The sequence below is a fragment of the Epinephelus moara genome, chromosome 13 (assembly GCF_006386435.1).
Source record: "Epinephelus moara isolate mb chromosome 13, YSFRI_EMoa_1.0, whole genome shotgun sequence".
Lineage (NCBI taxonomy): Eukaryota > Metazoa > Chordata > Actinopteri > Perciformes > Serranidae > Epinephelus > Epinephelus moara.
In genome coordinates, this window is record NC_065518.1 from 7,265,469 (window position 1) to 7,282,400 (window position 16,932).

The following is a 16,932-nucleotide window of genomic DNA, read 5'->3' on the forward strand; positions in this document are numbered from 1 at the left end:
CTGTTGGTCTCCTCACTTTCAGGTGTGTTTTTGCCCTCCGGACTGCTTTAAAAAAGACTAGGTCAAACTCTCTTGTTTGCTTGGTGTCCTAATTTCTGGAAGCCCTCGAGACAATTTGCAACATGTTTTGAAGCCTGTCAGTTTTCCCAAAACACCCATAATCTACCTTTGCACTAGTTTCCAACATCTCCTGGACTGATGTTTTGTGAAATTAGGGTTCATCTTCTGTAAAACATGAACGTGTGCACCAAATTTAATGGCAAGTCATGCAATAGTTGTAGAGATATTTCACTCTGGAGAGTCAGACCAACAAATTGGGGCCAACAGTGGGCTAACTGACCAAAATGGCCGCCACAGCACATAAAGAAAACTGCTAATTTTCAAGTGTTTTAAGGTGCATTTAGAGATCGTGATGGACAGTGCACCAATTTGTTCCAGATTAAAATGTCTCAATATCTACTGGATCGATTGTGATTAAAGTTCAGACATTCATGCTCCCCAGAGGATGAATCCAAACGACCTTTGATCCTCTATCGTTTCCTGTAGAGCCATGATGTGGTTTCCATGGTTGGTTTGTAGATAAGTGTCCCTCCAACTGCTGAATGGATCGCCATGAAATGTGGCACACACATTCATCTTCGCCTCAGGATTAATTTGAATACTTTTCATCTCAAAATTTTTCCTCTAGTGCCATCATCAGATTAAACTTCTGCTTGATCCAATTCTATTACCAAGTACAGCCTCAGTTTTACTTTTTTTTACCGCTAATTAGCAAATGTTAGCATGCTAACACGCTAAGCTAAAGTCCTTTTGTCAATGCACAAAAACCCGCTAACACCTGGTAACATCTGGCTTTTGTATTTAATGGAAAAGTTACCATTAGCATTCAGTTGTGGAACAAATAACTCAGCAGCAGTCGTGGGTACTCTTTATCGACTCCAGCTCCAATCAGCAGTGATGACAAAATGATAACCAGGTGGACACCCTAACTTTATCCATTCCTCCGGTGCAATACAGTGATACGCACGCAACCACTAAATACCATTCATCTCCATTCAAGCAACACCCTGACACTGTAAAATAGTCGGCACCGAGTTTGAAAGAGAGACTGAGTAAGTAACAGACATAAAAGTAACCACCATGACATTTTCACTGGCCTCTAAGCTGCTTTCTGCTGTTTACTAACCTGTTTTTCAGCTTGTCTGACATTGAACACAACACAACAGAATAAAAAAAACAAAGAAAAGTCGTACTTGTTTTCTGCAAAACCATGTAACTTTACACACACTCCTTTCCTAGCGGACTTTCATGTTCACAAAAAAAAAACAAAAAAAAACTTTCATGTATGCTCTAATTTTGGTGGGAAAAGTGTACAAGTTGGTGGACATGGTAAACATCACACCAGCTTAGCATCAGCATGTTAGCATTTAGCTCAAAGCACAATCTAGATATACAGAAATGTAGTTCAGTTCATTTGATCAGGTCTGGTTCGGTTCCTGTTCTACCGACTGACAGGTGACTCATTGATTGGACAGTTTGTGTTTACCCGCCTGCATCATCAGGACCCACGTGAGGGAATCAAATCCTGGTGACTGACAGACGATTATGCAGCAGCACGTCAACGCTTCTATAGTGTTTTTATTTATGTTGTTTGGTTTCACAAACGGCTCAAAGAGAAATAACTGATTGTAAGCATTATTAGTGGGCTATTATTAGACTGCAAATTAATTGCATGTCATGAACAATGACTAACAGAGACGGGATGAAAATCGTTCATGGTCACACTTTTTTTAACGGACTTGAGCAGAAAAACTGCAGTTGGATGCAAAGATGGCAGTTTTAACAGCTTTTCAATCAGGGAAAATACCCTCACTAAATTGCATGTGTGTCACCATGGTTACATGTATGCATTAGCCTTTATCAGGATCAATTATGAAATCATGGACAGATTTCATGATCAGCAGATGGATTTATCATTGGTTTAGCAGTTGCTATAAATCACATATCTGCCGTCATGAAATCCTGTGCTTGGTTTGTTTTCTTTAACACCACAAACGAACCGCAACAGAGTCAGTTTGAGACAGCTTGAAAAGGTTGGCCTCAGTCTGCTTTCAGTTTGGTTGTTTGGTCCGCACCAGGGTTTGATTGACAGCTTTCACCCCAGCCCAAAACGAACCGTACCAACCACGCAAATGGACCTGAGTTCATTTTAACCAACCCTTAAACTGTGCATCTGTCCAAAAAATAAACTTAAGAGAAAATTAACTTTCTGAGGGTCAAATGAGCAGGGTACAACTTCAACATTTTAATCTCCAGTGACTCATTTTAATCTACTTCACATTAACATACCAAAGTCTATTGCCTAACTGCACATAATAATGTAAAGCTCATTAGCGTGACACCATGTTTTCCTGCACACAGGTCCAACAGAGAGAGAGTATAAATAGCTCAGAGCATTTAAAGGGTCTCTGTGGACTTTGTTAAAACTGCTTAATCATGTGTGAACGCAGACAACACAAACACGCTCTCACATGCTGCTAATGTATACAACGTGCAGTCGAAACAGGACACGCATGTGACCGGCCACAAACACAACACAAAGTAAGCTATGTTACACAACACCCATGACGAAATATGTATTCAGAGCTGATAACTATTCAGGACAACAGATGTAAGGTTCAACGTACCTGTAGAGGGAGTACGGCTGGGTCTGAAACACGAACACGTCTTTGCAGTGAGTTTGTGTTGGAGACCTCAGAACAGCCACCTGATGAGAGGTTTGACAGTAATCACATGAGGATGGATGACAGATGAAATACTGGTTTTATTTTTTTGACTTAAGAAGTTTTCCGCCTCTTAAAATGGTGAACAAATTTTTTTTGTGTGGAGTGAAAGCAGCAAAATGTGGGCTACAATGTCTCTGTGGACGGAAACGTTGATGGGTCCAAACTGGGTCCACAACTGCTGTACGTATTGGTGCCAGATTTTCTACAAACGGTCATGGTCATCAGAGGATAAAGTCACATGATGGTGACTTTTCCTCTACCGTCACTATCAGGTCCAATTTTTACTTTGTCCAAAACTTTGGTTCATGATTAAATACCGGAAAACTCAGCTGTTTCTTTGTGTGCTGAATGCTAACTAGCAAGTGTTAGCTTCGCCTGGAAGCGTGCTAAGATTGAGAACATTATTAACAGTATACCTGCTTAACATCAGCATGTTTTTCATGCAGCTAGTGGGGCCGGAAACTCTTTCCTACACACTTCCCGAGCAGATTATTCTACGGTTTCCACAAGGTGGCGACACGTTTGCACTATTTGCACATTTTTGTAAATGGAAGAGAGACAAACATTAATGGTGTCCTTCTTGGCTGAGCTGTAACGTTAGCTAGCTCAGTGGTGCTAGGTGAGCTAGCAGTAGATGCACTCTTCCTTCTGCAGTGACACAGTTGGCAGGTGTAGTTTGGTAGAGAGAAAATAGCTCCTACATGAAACTGCTCACAACAAGGTCTGTGGATTATCTTGAGTAACCAGGTCATGATTTCTTGAAAGAGACATTGCTGTTGAGTTTTTGAAATGTATTTTTCGGCGCTTTGAGCACCTCAAGCTGAGTGCCATCTAGTTCCATTATATTTGAGAGAAGGCAGACATCTTTAAGGCTGATATCTCCAACACTCTGCAACTCACACCAAAACAATCTAGACTGATAAACAGCACTACAGGTAAGAGGAAAAATATGCACTTTTTATTTTAGGGGGTGAACTGTCCCTTTAAAGACAAATAGAATACATCACATTTTTCTTATCAGTTCTGTTTTTGTCGGCAACATGTGTGAAATCATTACGACATAATGTAGGTGCACTTCATACTTTGAGTCCTTAAACCACTTAAGCTTTCTTTACGCAACTCCTGTTGAGCTATATTTGGTTCACTCGACAAATTACATCAGTTAAAACAGTACTCCAGAAGGAACGAGGGGTTAAAAGACAAAATGCTGCACATTTTACTCAGTAAGACCTCGCTGTGGAACTAAATATAAAGCTTTCATGGCGGCCTCTAGCGCAGCGAGTAGTGTCCGAGTCCTTTACAGCATCCAAAGTTTGACTCCAACCTGCGGCCCTTTTCTGTGCATCATTCCCATTCTGTCTCCCCTTAACATGTCACTCTCTAGCTGCACTGTACTAACGGCAATAAAAGCCCAAAAATTCATCTTAAAAAATAAATAAAGCTTTTGAATAACTATTAAGAGTTCAGTTTAACTAACTGTATCCTTCACATAATTTGCCCATGAAAGCAGAAATGGCTCCAAAAAAACAAACGAGCAATTAACAAGTTGTCATCACATACCGTGTCCATGAGGATGCACATGTTGCTGCTTCCCCCGAACACGACGATGTCATTGTCATTTCCCAGGCACGCTGTGTGACACACTCTGAGGGAGACCGACATTTGAGTGACCAAACAAGCAAACACACACTGGCTTTCAAAACACTGAGCTTTTCTCTAACAGAACAAAACGTTAATGAACTTAAACTGACAAAACAGTTTACCTGGGCTTGTCCTTGTGTGGGTTCCTCATCTTGGTCCAGTCTCTCTTCTGCGTGTTAAACTGCCAGGTGTCGTCTAACAGAGAGACAAAGAGAGACAAAATGACGACAAAGAGATGCAATTATCATAAAGACACACAAAAGTGTCTGCAGCCGAGACTTACTGAGTGTTTTCCCCTCTACGCTGAGACCTCCGTATACGAAAAGCGTGTGGTCTGATGTGGGCGTCATGGTGAACATAGAGCGCCCCTGAGGTCCAGAGGATGAGGAGATGTCACTGGTGGAGAACAGCAGAATGCAATAGACGTCAGTGCGTCACTGGAAAGAAAAGCTGTCGATAATAATGGTTATAATTAATGTGTGGAGGACGTTTTACAATTGAGTCCAGGTCCAGGTCTTCAGGTCCAAGCAGAACATGTCCAACACTGCTGTTTCCTGAAAACATAAACTTGATTTTACATAAAGAAGTAAAGTTTACTCATCATTAGAACACTATGAATGTGCACAGCTAAAAGGCTGCTACACATTTACATGAGCAGGGTGCACACAACATGGCCACAACACCTGAACTTTTAGAAAACAGTAGGCATTCATCCACTTTTCTGGTTTCAGGCTTTCCACAGATTTTGAGGCCTGGCTGCAGATATTCAGAGTCAGTGAGGTCGAATAGTGACTACGATTACATGCACACAATATTCCAACTGTACAGCAGGTTTCTCTCTCATGTCTTACCTATAAACTTACTAGTTACTGTATTAACTATCGAAGGGCTGTGGGTGTAGTAAGAGCACGGGGACAGCTTCTCTGGGTCACTTGATCCACTTTAATGCCCGAAAAAGAACGTAGGACAACTGAACATCCGACAACAATAGTGGCATCTCACATCACTCAGCCAAACTTAATCATAAGTCTCATTAGCTGCACTTAAGGTGTGTGATATTAAATAGTTCCCTTTTGCCATTTTGCCTCTTTGCATCAAGTGTTTTTTCCCTACTGGTACGAACACAGCCTCCATCTTTCATTCCTTTGACCACCTTCTTGAAAAGGTCTTTCATGATGTTTAAAAGTAGATGTGTTTCTTCTTCTGACCTAAAATGTGGGCTCTCTTTTGGCATGCATCTCTACCCCACAGCCTTGCAAGCTGTTGGCTGGTTGGTTTGTGTATATTGCAAAAAGCCGACAGTAAACAGTGTCTCAAACTGTGGTTAAAAATCCCAATTTAGACATACCAAAAACACTGTACATGTCCAAAGAATGCTCCTATACCCGAATAATATTGGCATATCTTCCATGTATTAGTCGGAAAATGCTACTTCATTATTGTCAATATTCAGAATAGTAGTTGAATATTAGGCCCAATCCCAATACCCCCCCTTGCCCACTACCCCACAGCCCTTGGCCCTCGAAATGAAGCAACGAGGGGTAGGGGTTGAAATCTTTCCCTAGGAATTGGGACACCACTCACTACGTCACCGCGTCGGTTACGTTCACGCATACGTAACTATTTTAACAGGAAGCCGTGAGCCATCTACATTTCCAACCGGCATCTACAATGGAGTCTCCAGTTGAGTTCATCCTACCTATCGCGTTTGCTGTATTCATCATGCTTCGTTTGATGAACGACAAGACGACGAAATGATATGTACAACAGGGGACTTCTGCTAGCTAACATTACGAGGCAGAACAGGACAGATGACAGACGCCAGATAGTGCGAGCTAGCTAGCTAGCTAACAAGCAACCTGACGATGGTAACGTTAGCTAGCTGGCTAGCTTTCTGTCAACTCCAATCTAGACATCGTGAATAGCAAAAAAATTATTATACTGTTTTCTACGCAATATGCCGTTATTCGAAAACATTTTACAAAACTTCCATGTTTATTTGTGAAATTATACGTACATGTATGAACTTTTTTCCCCATCTCTTGCTCGGTGGTAGCCATGACGACGTCTACCCCTTGCTGGCAAGTCAGCATCTGAAATCCCTCGCTCCGAAGGGCTAGTTTCATACACCCACTACCCCTCGTTATGCCCCCTACCCCTACACGCAAAAAGGAATTGGGACACCACTACCCTTTGTGGGAACGTGCAAATCTATGGGTAGGGCTAAGGGGTAGGGCTAAGGGGGGTATTGGGACAGGCCCTTAGTGTGCATGTAAACATAGTCACAGATGTTGGGTCGTAAGTTCTGTCTCAGAGTCAAGGTGAGGTGTTGGATGGGGCTGAGGTCAGGACTCTGTGCAGGACAGTCACGTACCTCCACCCAAAACGCAATGAAATGCAGTTTTTAAAATAGATCTGGCTTTGTACACAGAGGCGATGTCAAGTCACAGTAGTGTCCACATATTTTTGACGATATGTGGTTTATGTCCAGTGAATTAAACTCACCACGCCACCAGAGATGTAACCTTTGTTGCCCAGAAGGGCACTGGCATGGCAGCCTCTGGGCCCAGGAGCAGGACCCTGGACGATACAACAACGTCAAACTATATTCACACCACACACACACAAACAGTAGACTTATATAGTTAAATCAATGTCTAAAAGTAAAACACAACATTCTCAGTTAAAGTCTTACACATGAAATCATGTCTCACTCACCTGAGTCTCCGGCATGCTCCATGTAGCCGTGTGTATGTCAAAAACACAGACTTCATTGTTCCAGCCCCAGCACCTGAACAATGTGTTTCCAATCGTTGACTGAAAGACAAGATCGAAATATGATCATGAGTACCAAATAAGCACTATGCTAAGGTTTGCATAAAGAATCACTGCATACTTTGTTCAGTGCTGGTCGTTGTTTCTTACCCAGGACATCTCCTCCACGACAAAGCTTGATGTGTTTCGTACCTCCCCTATGGTCTTACATCCATATCCACCAAAGTAGATTAATCTGCAGCAAGAAAAGGACAAAACACTCAGTTAATAAAAGTGAAATGACAAAAAAATTAAAGTATTTTTGTAAAAAATCTCAAGAAATCTGATAAAATCCACCTTTTCTCCAACATTTTGTTCATACCAGCTCTTGAGATATCCCTAAACCAGTGGTTCCCAACTGTTGGGTCGCAGGTCCAGTCTGAATGGACGGCAAGTCTAACAGACAGCTACTTGACAGAGACAGCAAACTAGCTTGACGACACGGCCAAACACAAGTATGATGCTGAATATAATAAACTGTGTGGACCTTGAACTGATGACCACGGAAAAATCTGGACCCACTGCACTAAACTAAACTTCACAAACCTTTTGGAGGTGTTAAAGCTGCGTTTCCACCTGTGGAGCAGCCATTTGAAAAATGCAAACTGACCAGTTCTGAGTTAAAAACCTCCCATGTCGAGGATGTGAACAGCTGCTGGAACTCATTTTCAGTCGTATGTATATGTTGGCTAAATTATTCCTCATTGGGCAGTTGGTGTGGTGTGATTTCCTACAGAGGCATCACTGACCTGTCTCGATGTACCCAGCAGGAGTGTTTGTTTCGTGGCGAAGGTGTCGCTCCCTTGGTGTCGGTCAGTTTCTTCCACGAGCAGCTCGGCTCCGTGAGGTCAATGCTGTACATCTGCAAATTAAATTAATCAGATCAATTAAGAGGTCGTCAGATTTATGGAGTGAGACGTATGAAATGACAAATGCGTCATGGCTGCTGAGGCTCTCTAACACTAAAAGAAGCAGTGTGTAGGATTTAGCGGCATCTGGTGGTGAAGACTGGAGTTTGTGACCAGCTGAAATTTCTATGTGCAAAGTCAGAACTCCCAGTTAGAATTTTTCCAGGGTTTATTGTTCAGGAGGTTTTTACTGGGAGCCGAATTGTCTGCTTTGATAACTTAAGATCCAGAGGCCGGCTGCACAAAGCACCTTAACTTTGCTCCTTAGGTATGACACCTAAGGTTTAGCTTTTACTTTACTGAAGGGTGTTGAGAAGAATCTTAAAAAGGTTTCCTTAGTCGAGGAAAGACATTAAGGTATTTACTGCACTGAAGGATTTTACAGTTGTAAAATCTACTGTTTCCATGTTTGCTTGAACGTGTGCTTGTGATGGCCGAGGCTACCTGTTGTCACACCTCGTCTCACAACGTTGGCCTGATAGTAAAAAAAGATGGCCGAAAATAAGAAGACACGAAAACCAAATTGGTCGGAGTAAGAAAAAAACCCTTCTAGAGGAAGTCAATAAAAAAAAGAACTGTAAAGCACATTTGATCCAAAAATAACAGCAAACATGAAGCGACGAATGTGGGAGGAAACTGCAACGTCTGGACGGGAGCTTCAGCAGACAGGTGAGTGTGTTTGAAGTCCAGTGAATGATGCGGCACACCATTGACTTGTGTACATGAAATACCTCGCTAATAACTGATTGGAAAGATCCCGCTGCATAAAATTAAGCAAACTAGTGCACATGTGCCGACCGTGCATGCAGCCCGTTGCAGTTCCTCCTCATACTAGTGTTAAACACATTTTATTTTAATGCACATTTCATTTCTCTTCATTTCATTTAGTGCTCTATATTCATACTGAATCATAAACTGACCTCCTGTCTCATCATTAAGAGTACCATCAGATTCTCCTCAGGATACCTTTATTCTCCTCACTGATCACCATAAACTCAGCCATGCTGCTGTTAAGATGCAGTCAGAGGTGCCTCATCTCTTTCAATATTTTGGTAGCTAAGGTCCTCTGTGCAACGGTTTAATGAAGTGTAAGACCAAGATAAGGAGAAACACTTCAGGAAACCCAAAGGAGAAGACTTAGGAAGTTTTGTGCAGCTGATTTTATTTAAAAGGAAACCTTAACTCGGGTTTAAAAGGAAAATCTCACTTAAGGTGCTTTGCTCTTTTCCAAAACAAACAGCAGCAGAGATTTAAACCAGCAAAACACTGAATAAAGCAGCTCTACAGAAAGAAAACAAGGAATCAGTGTTTTCTGACGCTGCTAAGACCATGGTGGTGAAACATGGTGGATGAGTATAAACAGCTCATTCTAAAAGGTAACAAAACCACAATGATAATACACTTAAGAAAACACACTTGTTATACTCCATTCTGCCAATATATCACCTTAAATCCCACACTGGACCTTAACAAAAGGCCTATAAGACTCAAGCTGTCCTCTTAAACCAAACTGAAAGCTCCAGTAGAAAAAGGATGTAAGGTTTGACCCTGTTTGATCTCCATTTTATATTTATTGTCCTCTTTAAAGCCATTGTTGCAAACTTCCTGTTGACCTCTGGAAAATGCTCTGACCTGTGTCAGACAGCCGTCAGACCTGATGATCGAGCTGAAGTCTGGTATGACCCTGACAATTTCTCTAGCTCCCGCCCTGGGCTTGGCAAAATCTACCAGACAAACTTGATAGCTTACATTCAAGACATGTTTTAAGACTAATTATTTTAAAGTTCTCTCCAGGCATTGATTAAAGCCTTAAAAACCCATCCCTGTTCATCAACACCTTGTGCCTTAAACTCTACTGTGAACTGTTGACATAACTCCCAGTCACCTGAGGTCTGTACTATGAAGCAGGATTTGGAGTTAGCGAGGTAACTTCAGGGTTAACTCTGGGTTTTCAGTACTACGAAGCTGGTTCTCTTTTTAAATCATCATGGCAACTTAGGCTGAAGAGCTAACCTGCTCCGGAAAAGGTTGACTTCAGGGTATCGGATCACAGCCTGTCAACACCCCGATGGATCACTGTAGTATCCATGGACGAAGGTCCGGAGTCTCAGGTAAAAAAGAGGAGGCGATATGTTGTTGATTTGAAGTAGCCTTCATTCATAGTTCTGATGACGTCGCTCGTAATTAACACCCTGCCTCTTTCACATGAACGCGCTCGTGGCTGGATAGGAAAACCCAGAGTTGACCGAACTAGTTGATAACCACATTTGTAGTACCGGTTATCCAGACGGCTGATGTTAGGATTAGTCAAACCAGATAATGAAAAGATATCCTGGTTCGTAGTGCAGGCCTCAGCTCTGACAAGTCGGAGTTAAAATTAGCTTACAAAATACAGTTTCTCCTCTAATGGTGCGTTCGTTTTGTACTCGGAAGTCGGAAATTCCCAAGTCCCAGTCGGAAGTTTAAACTCGTACGCACCCTGAGATCGGATTTCCAACTCGGAAACTCGGAGCAACCCCATCAACCCTGACTTACGAACGACTTCCGACCTCCAAGTACAAAATGAACGCAGCATAATGCCCTACATTCTGCTGAAGCATTGTGGGATTGGTTCCTTATAATGAACATTTGTCAGCAGATTTGTTTCAAATCTTGTGCGTCATTGGCTTTTTACACGTTCTCACCACAAACGAACCGCACCAGAGTTCGTTTGTAACCAGACCGAGACCACCTCTCCGAGAAGGTCTTAGTCCGGTTGTGCAAATCCGAGTGCGACTGCTGTGTTCACACCTGCCCAAATGAACCGCACTTAGGGGGCAAACAAACCTGAGTTCAACTGAACTGAACTGAACCAAACAGAACAGGGCAGGTGTGAAAGCACCCTTAGTTTTGTTACAGAACAAAACCCTGGAAGTCAGGATCCGTGCTTCGAGGCTGTCAGTAGGTGGGTTTCCATTCAAATGTGGTGCAAATTTTAACCAAATTTTTAGAGAACTGCAAAGAAAATAGGGATTTATGTGCTTTTCCATTCACTGCTGTTATACAAATATTGGGGGTCGAGATAAGCAGATGGTGGCGCTTATTCTCAGGTCGGGTGCCAGATGATGGGATTGAAAGAGGCCCAGTCAAATCTTTAAGTATTACAGTATTCTTGCAACTGCTCTGTGTACATAAACGTGTTAAAAGCCATCCAGAGACGACGAAGAAAGCTCGCAGTGGCCTCTGCAGTGATGCTGTATCATGACTGTACTTCAATATTCATCACTGAATCTGTTTCCATTGCACTTCGTCACATTTACCCTAAATTTCATGGCAATCCATCCGATAGTTGTGCAGAAAAACACAACATTTAACAGTTGGTTTGTCGCACAAATTGTGCACCACACGTTTTTCCAGCCACTATCTTTGCTTTGTTTACGAACTTGAGTCTCAAACTTAAGAAACTTAGGAAACAGGGTAAAAATCCTCAGAAGAGAAGAACAAAAGAATGCTGGGTGCTTATCTCTCAGAAAAACAGATGCTCAGGTCTGTGACTCCAGTGTAATGATGATAATGCACGAGGGCCACAAACTGTAAAAGCAGCTCAGAGACAAACAACAAGGTCCGACTTGTTTAGTCCGCAGCAACTCACCTGGTTTGTGTATCCGACGGGGTCGCATCCTGCAAAGATGTAGAGTGTGCCGTTTACATAAGAGCCACAGAAGCCTGATAAGTCTGAGGGTTTGTCTCCAGTGATCTCCCTCCGCTCCCTGTCACGTAAAAACACACACAAATTAAAAAGGGCCAACCTGAACACTTTAAACTCCACTTAGTGGGAGCTTTGGTTTCAACAAACAGCTCCCTTTGACTTTAGCCTTTCACACAGTCGCTGTATCTTGTTTGCACTATTTTTAAAAGAACTAACAAACATGCTGCAGCCCGACATCCGTAGCTTAAATGTCAAGGTGACACAGTGTGCACATCAGCTGATAAACAGGCCTCTTCCTATCTTACCACGTCCCGCTGTCTAAATCACAGAGCCATATCTCATCACTGGGCAGTATGACGTCTTCTCCAGCGACTACCTGTGAGGAAGAGATAAAGTCCTGGATTTAAAAAAACACACTGTGCCATTATCTGCTGCACAAGCCGATAAACACACAGCTTTGGATGTTTAAGTGTGATGTGTGCAAACATCAAATCAGACTGTAAGGCTCGTGTTCATTTGTGTGGTGTAAGTGTAGATAGATATTGTTCTCATGGCAACAACATGATACGGTCCGGGAAATGTTTTTGTCACAACATGTTCACGCAGGTAAAGTTTCATATAATGGAACGTTGAACATGTTCTCTGATCCGTTCCTGCACGTTTGCCAGCTCGACATATTGTCTATATGCAGATATACGCTTAGCTGCCAGTTTATTAGGGACACCTGACTCACACTAACGCAGCCCTGCGATAACTCCTTAATGATTAGTTTAAATTTAACAGAAACACAAACGACAGCCTCAACAAAAACTGAACATTATAACTTCTTGTGTGTGTGTGTGTGTGTGTTAGGGTGAGTTCAGGTAAAGTGGGACAGATAAGCACTGTAATGATTTGACATGTACAAAATCAACAGCCAATCCCAAAAGCTGATGTTGAATTAGTGGTTCCACTACATTTCAGTGTGCCTATACTGCTCAACACGTAACGGCGAGGGCCGGGAAAGCTGAGTGTAATCTGTCAGCTGACAAAACATCAACGTCTGCCTCCAGGAAAAAAGCCACAGTAGCTTTCCTAGTTGGTAAATAATTGCCTGCACTGACAGTAAGATTTTATGTAAGCCTGAATGACATCATCTGGTGTCTCATTTTTAAACAGTACGCACAAAACGAGGCCTGTAAGAGGCGTACGCCACTTCTCACGCACAAGTTGTGATGTATAGAAACAGACTTTGACCCACGCTTATGAATATTTTGGAGACAGGAAATTGGCGATGCAGATGCTGAGGTGGAAGCCTGACTGTCAAATATTTTTGGCACACACCATTTTAGGCTTTTGTCCGTCTTATAAGTCTCCCTTGACTTATTTGTATGGGCCATGTGGTTGTGGCAAAGTCTACGCTGATCTCACTGCACAAGTTCAGCAGTGGATTCGGTTCATCTGCCGGCCACAATACTCGTCAAATTGTGTGCAGACTCCACCTACTCTGCGCACTGCAGACATACGCCAGCTTGGTCATGGTGCGGACCCACTGCTACAACATTTCTTGCCACTAAACAATGGTTAGGATAGGTCTAATGTCATCCGGGTGGGCAAAATATTGAAATGACTGAAATAAAGGTGATAAAATGGAGCATAATTTTGGACGAGAGTGACTGAGACCTTCTTGAAGAGGTGGTCTCAGTCCAGTTACAAATTAACTCTGGTGCGGTTCGTTTGTGTTGAGAACACGTTCCTACGTGGATGTGAAGCAACTGCAGTCACATGACACATTGTTTGGGTTAAACATGAGCATGTTACAGTCCTGGAGGATTATTAATGTGCACCTCCTCCTGTACTGCCTTAATATGCACATTCAGCACATCCAATGCATCAAAACATTGTTTTCTAGTTGGAGCCGCGCCTCGTTTTCAAACTGTATGGTTTGACTAAAATGAACAATGACAGCAATATAGTCCACGATGAGCAGCGCTAAAATCAACCTGCGTAGTTGTCCCTCCATTGTGACATTAGAAAGTGTCACATTTATCTTGCAAGTGTACTCTTCTTCAACGTTTGCTTTACTTCCTGGATTTTTCCCACATGGAAATTCTGACCAATCAAGAGCAGAACATGAACCAACTCTAGGTAATTATGCAGCTTTGTGACAAAATTAGTCCCTGACTCAGACAAAAGGAGATGACTCTAGGTCTGAAAGCAGCCTGAGTTGCAAAGAAACCTGTTTTTGATCTACTGTCCTACATCACCTGAACATCCTGCCTGAGTTACAGAGGGGTCATTGTGTGTTTGAAGGTGTGGATCTTCTAAAAAAAACGTGTATTCCAATTTTACTCCAACATGATAATGTTAAAAGGGCCTTAAATGATTTATAGAAACATTTTTTGTTGGTCTACCAAAGCATACACCAAAGGAAGTGTCTCACATCACCTGTATCCACCTAAGAAATGTGCAGCTGAGTGTCACAGCTGCATCAAAGTGTTAAAAATTTAAGTGGTACGTTCTTAATATCAGCATGCTGTTATACAGAAATGAGCATTAAATTAATATTGGACACACACATTAAGTTCCCACAGGAGCAACAGGTAATGGCGGCTTTAACATGCAGATGTACCTGCACAGGTACAGGCACACATTGATGTTTCCTACCTGGTAACCTCCCCACACATACAGCGTGTTGTTCTCTATGAACGCCGTGTGGCTGCTCCTCTCCAGTCGGCTCACCGGGGCGTCTCTCTCAGCAGCATCCATCCCCAACACCCGGGCTCTGCTCCTCCACACTCACCGCTCAGATAAAAACAAGTAAAATGTTTCCCGGGAGTTGGGAATGCTCTCAGGAATGTTGTGGCGGCTCAGAGAGCAGAGACCCGACCTGCTGCAGGGAGGAGAGCAGACTGGAGTGGAGGCTTTGCGGAACGAGTTTTTCAGGCTTGCTGTCCTGAGTTACTCCTCCCATCAGCACGAGCCTGGTGTTTATGCCACTTTATCTCTGTCGTGTGTTTGAGGAGGAAACCACTTGAACTCATTTAACCACTTTAGGGCTGCACACATCTTTAGATGATCAGATTAAATGTACTGAACAGTTTCATTTGATATCTGGGTGGGACACATGCTTGTTTGTTTGCTTTATAATAAACTTCATGCTTGTTTTTTCTACAGTTTTTTTTAAATAGTTTTTATTGTCTTACAGTTTGCTCATAATTTCTGCAGCTTAATAAAGTGAAATAAATCAGCTCAAAATTAACGGACAGAAATAAACATTTTGCCTCTCAATCACAGGTGTAACTGATTAAATCAATGATGGCTGCGAAACATGTATGTGAGGCACTTTCAAGTCTCTGGTGTTGTGCATGTTGGGTAAAAAAGAAGCAATCATTATGTGATGAGTTGCACCTGTGCTTTGAGACTAGTCCAGCCCAGGGGCGGAGCAGGGGGGTGGGGGTGGCCTCTGGGGCTGCAGCCCCAAATATGTTCTTAAGAGCCCAAAATCTTTTAGGTTATTAACCCTTCAGAATCCAATTATGTTCCAAATAAATAAATATTATAATGGTCGATTTTTATTCTAAATACACTCATAAATCATTAGCAAAAAAAAAAGATAAATAAATAAATATTGTAATGGTGGATTTTTACTCTAAATACACTCATAAATCTTTTGCAAAAAAAGATAAATAAATAAATATTGTAATGGTGGATTTTTTACTCTAAATGCACTCATAAATCATTAGCAAAATAAATAAAAATAAATAAATAATATGGTATTGGTGGATTTTAACTCTAAATGCTCTCATAAATAATTAGCAACAAAAAACATAAATAATTAAATATTGTGATGGTGGATTTTTATTCTAAATGCACTAATAAATCATTAGCAAAATAAATAAATAATATTGTAATGGTGGATTGTTACTCTAAATGCACCCATAAATCATCAGCAAAAAAAATCTATCCTAATCTTTTGATTAGGATACTTTAGTATGTGTTGGGGTTTTTTCTGTCTATTCTAATGAACAAAGAATCTTTATGAAGAAAACACTTTATAGTAAAAATGACGATGAGTCGTCTTAACAGACAGTATTTTCACAAAAAACATCTGAGATTATTTATTTTTCATGAATATTTAACTCAAATCAATGAATAAAGTTGTTTTAAATCACATTAAAGCCAAAATACGCATGTGGTGAACAGTGCGCATCAAAAAATATGCCCCTATCTATTAACGTATAACCCCACACAGGTGGCAGCTAGACGTATCAAATTAAACAATTAAATGCATTTCTCCTGAACTCGTTCTCTGCTTGTACATACCAGCTCCTGTAGCAGCTCTTTTCTTCTGCTCCTGTGGCAGCTCGACTCTTCTCCTCACCATGGATGCATAAAGAGAACTGTGTAGCTGTTGCTGTGTGTCGTGTATGGTGCCTGTATGGTGTGTCCTCCAGCTCTGACCATGGTCGCCTAAAGAAGGACGAAGCATGGGAGGAAATAACTGCAGAGATGCAGCTGCCAGGTGAGCAACCAAGCAGAGTATCTGTGAATGGCTAAATGAGATAAGTTGATGTTGGATTCATCTTAATTTGTGTTTTCAGACATATTTTAATTTAAAAAAACAAAATTATCAGACAATAATGTGGCATACCCCCGCAGTAAGAGTTATTGTTGAAGACCAAGGCTCTACAAGATCATTTTCCCCCTTGGCAACTGTCATGTTGAACAGTCGTGAATCTAGCTGCTGTAAACAAGGGGGGAAGGGGAATCTCCCTGTACAGTCGGCAGACTAGGACTTAAGTTCACCCTGGGACTTTGAGATGGGTGCAGACATTATTTTGGCAGTCATCCATCAGAATGTGATGATGTTGACGACCTTAAAGACCCTACAGGGTGTGTTGTTGACACCTGTCCTCTGTTTGTATAAGCACGTCACCACAGCGCTGAGTCAAAACAAGACCAGGCCAGACAAGCCTCGGTGAACTGGGACACTAAGAAACAGTATACTGCCAACTACTGCTGACTTCTCTTCCAACATGTGTGAAGTCAGTCAATAGAGCGCTGAAATAGTTACAGACGCTCAGATATATGTACAGTTACATAGTGTGTTTAA

At 41.9% G+C, this 16,932-nt stretch overlaps 1 protein-coding gene across 1 annotated transcript in view; it reads right to left on the minus strand.

Moving 5' to 3' along the window:
• LOC126399903 (kelch domain-containing protein 1-like) overlaps nucleotides 1-14,734 on the minus strand; it is a 15,315-nt gene extending 581 nt beyond the window's left edge. The window contains exons 1-12 of the mRNA XM_050060233.1: nucleotides 14,484-14,734; nucleotides 12,143-12,213; nucleotides 11,781-11,898; nucleotides 7,991-8,103; nucleotides 7,353-7,437; nucleotides 7,146-7,244; nucleotides 6,933-7,007; nucleotides 4,923-4,981; nucleotides 4,711-4,823; nucleotides 4,550-4,622; nucleotides 4,347-4,431; nucleotides 2,688-2,767 (exon numbers count right to left, since the gene is read on the minus strand). Of these exons, the coding sequence (XP_049916190.1) occupies nucleotides 2,688-2,767; nucleotides 4,347-4,431; nucleotides 4,550-4,622; nucleotides 4,711-4,823; nucleotides 4,923-4,981; nucleotides 6,933-7,007; nucleotides 7,146-7,244; nucleotides 7,353-7,437; nucleotides 7,991-8,103; nucleotides 11,781-11,898; nucleotides 12,143-12,213; nucleotides 14,484-14,585 (1,073 nt within the window). The 5' untranslated portion in view covers nucleotides 14,586-14,734. The remainder of the gene's footprint in view (nucleotides 1-2,687; nucleotides 2,768-4,346; nucleotides 4,432-4,549; nucleotides 4,623-4,710; nucleotides 4,824-4,922; nucleotides 4,982-6,932; nucleotides 7,008-7,145; nucleotides 7,245-7,352; nucleotides 7,438-7,990; nucleotides 8,104-11,780; nucleotides 11,899-12,142; nucleotides 12,214-14,483) is intronic.
• Between the last annotated feature and the right edge of the window lie 2,198 nt (nucleotides 14,735-16,932).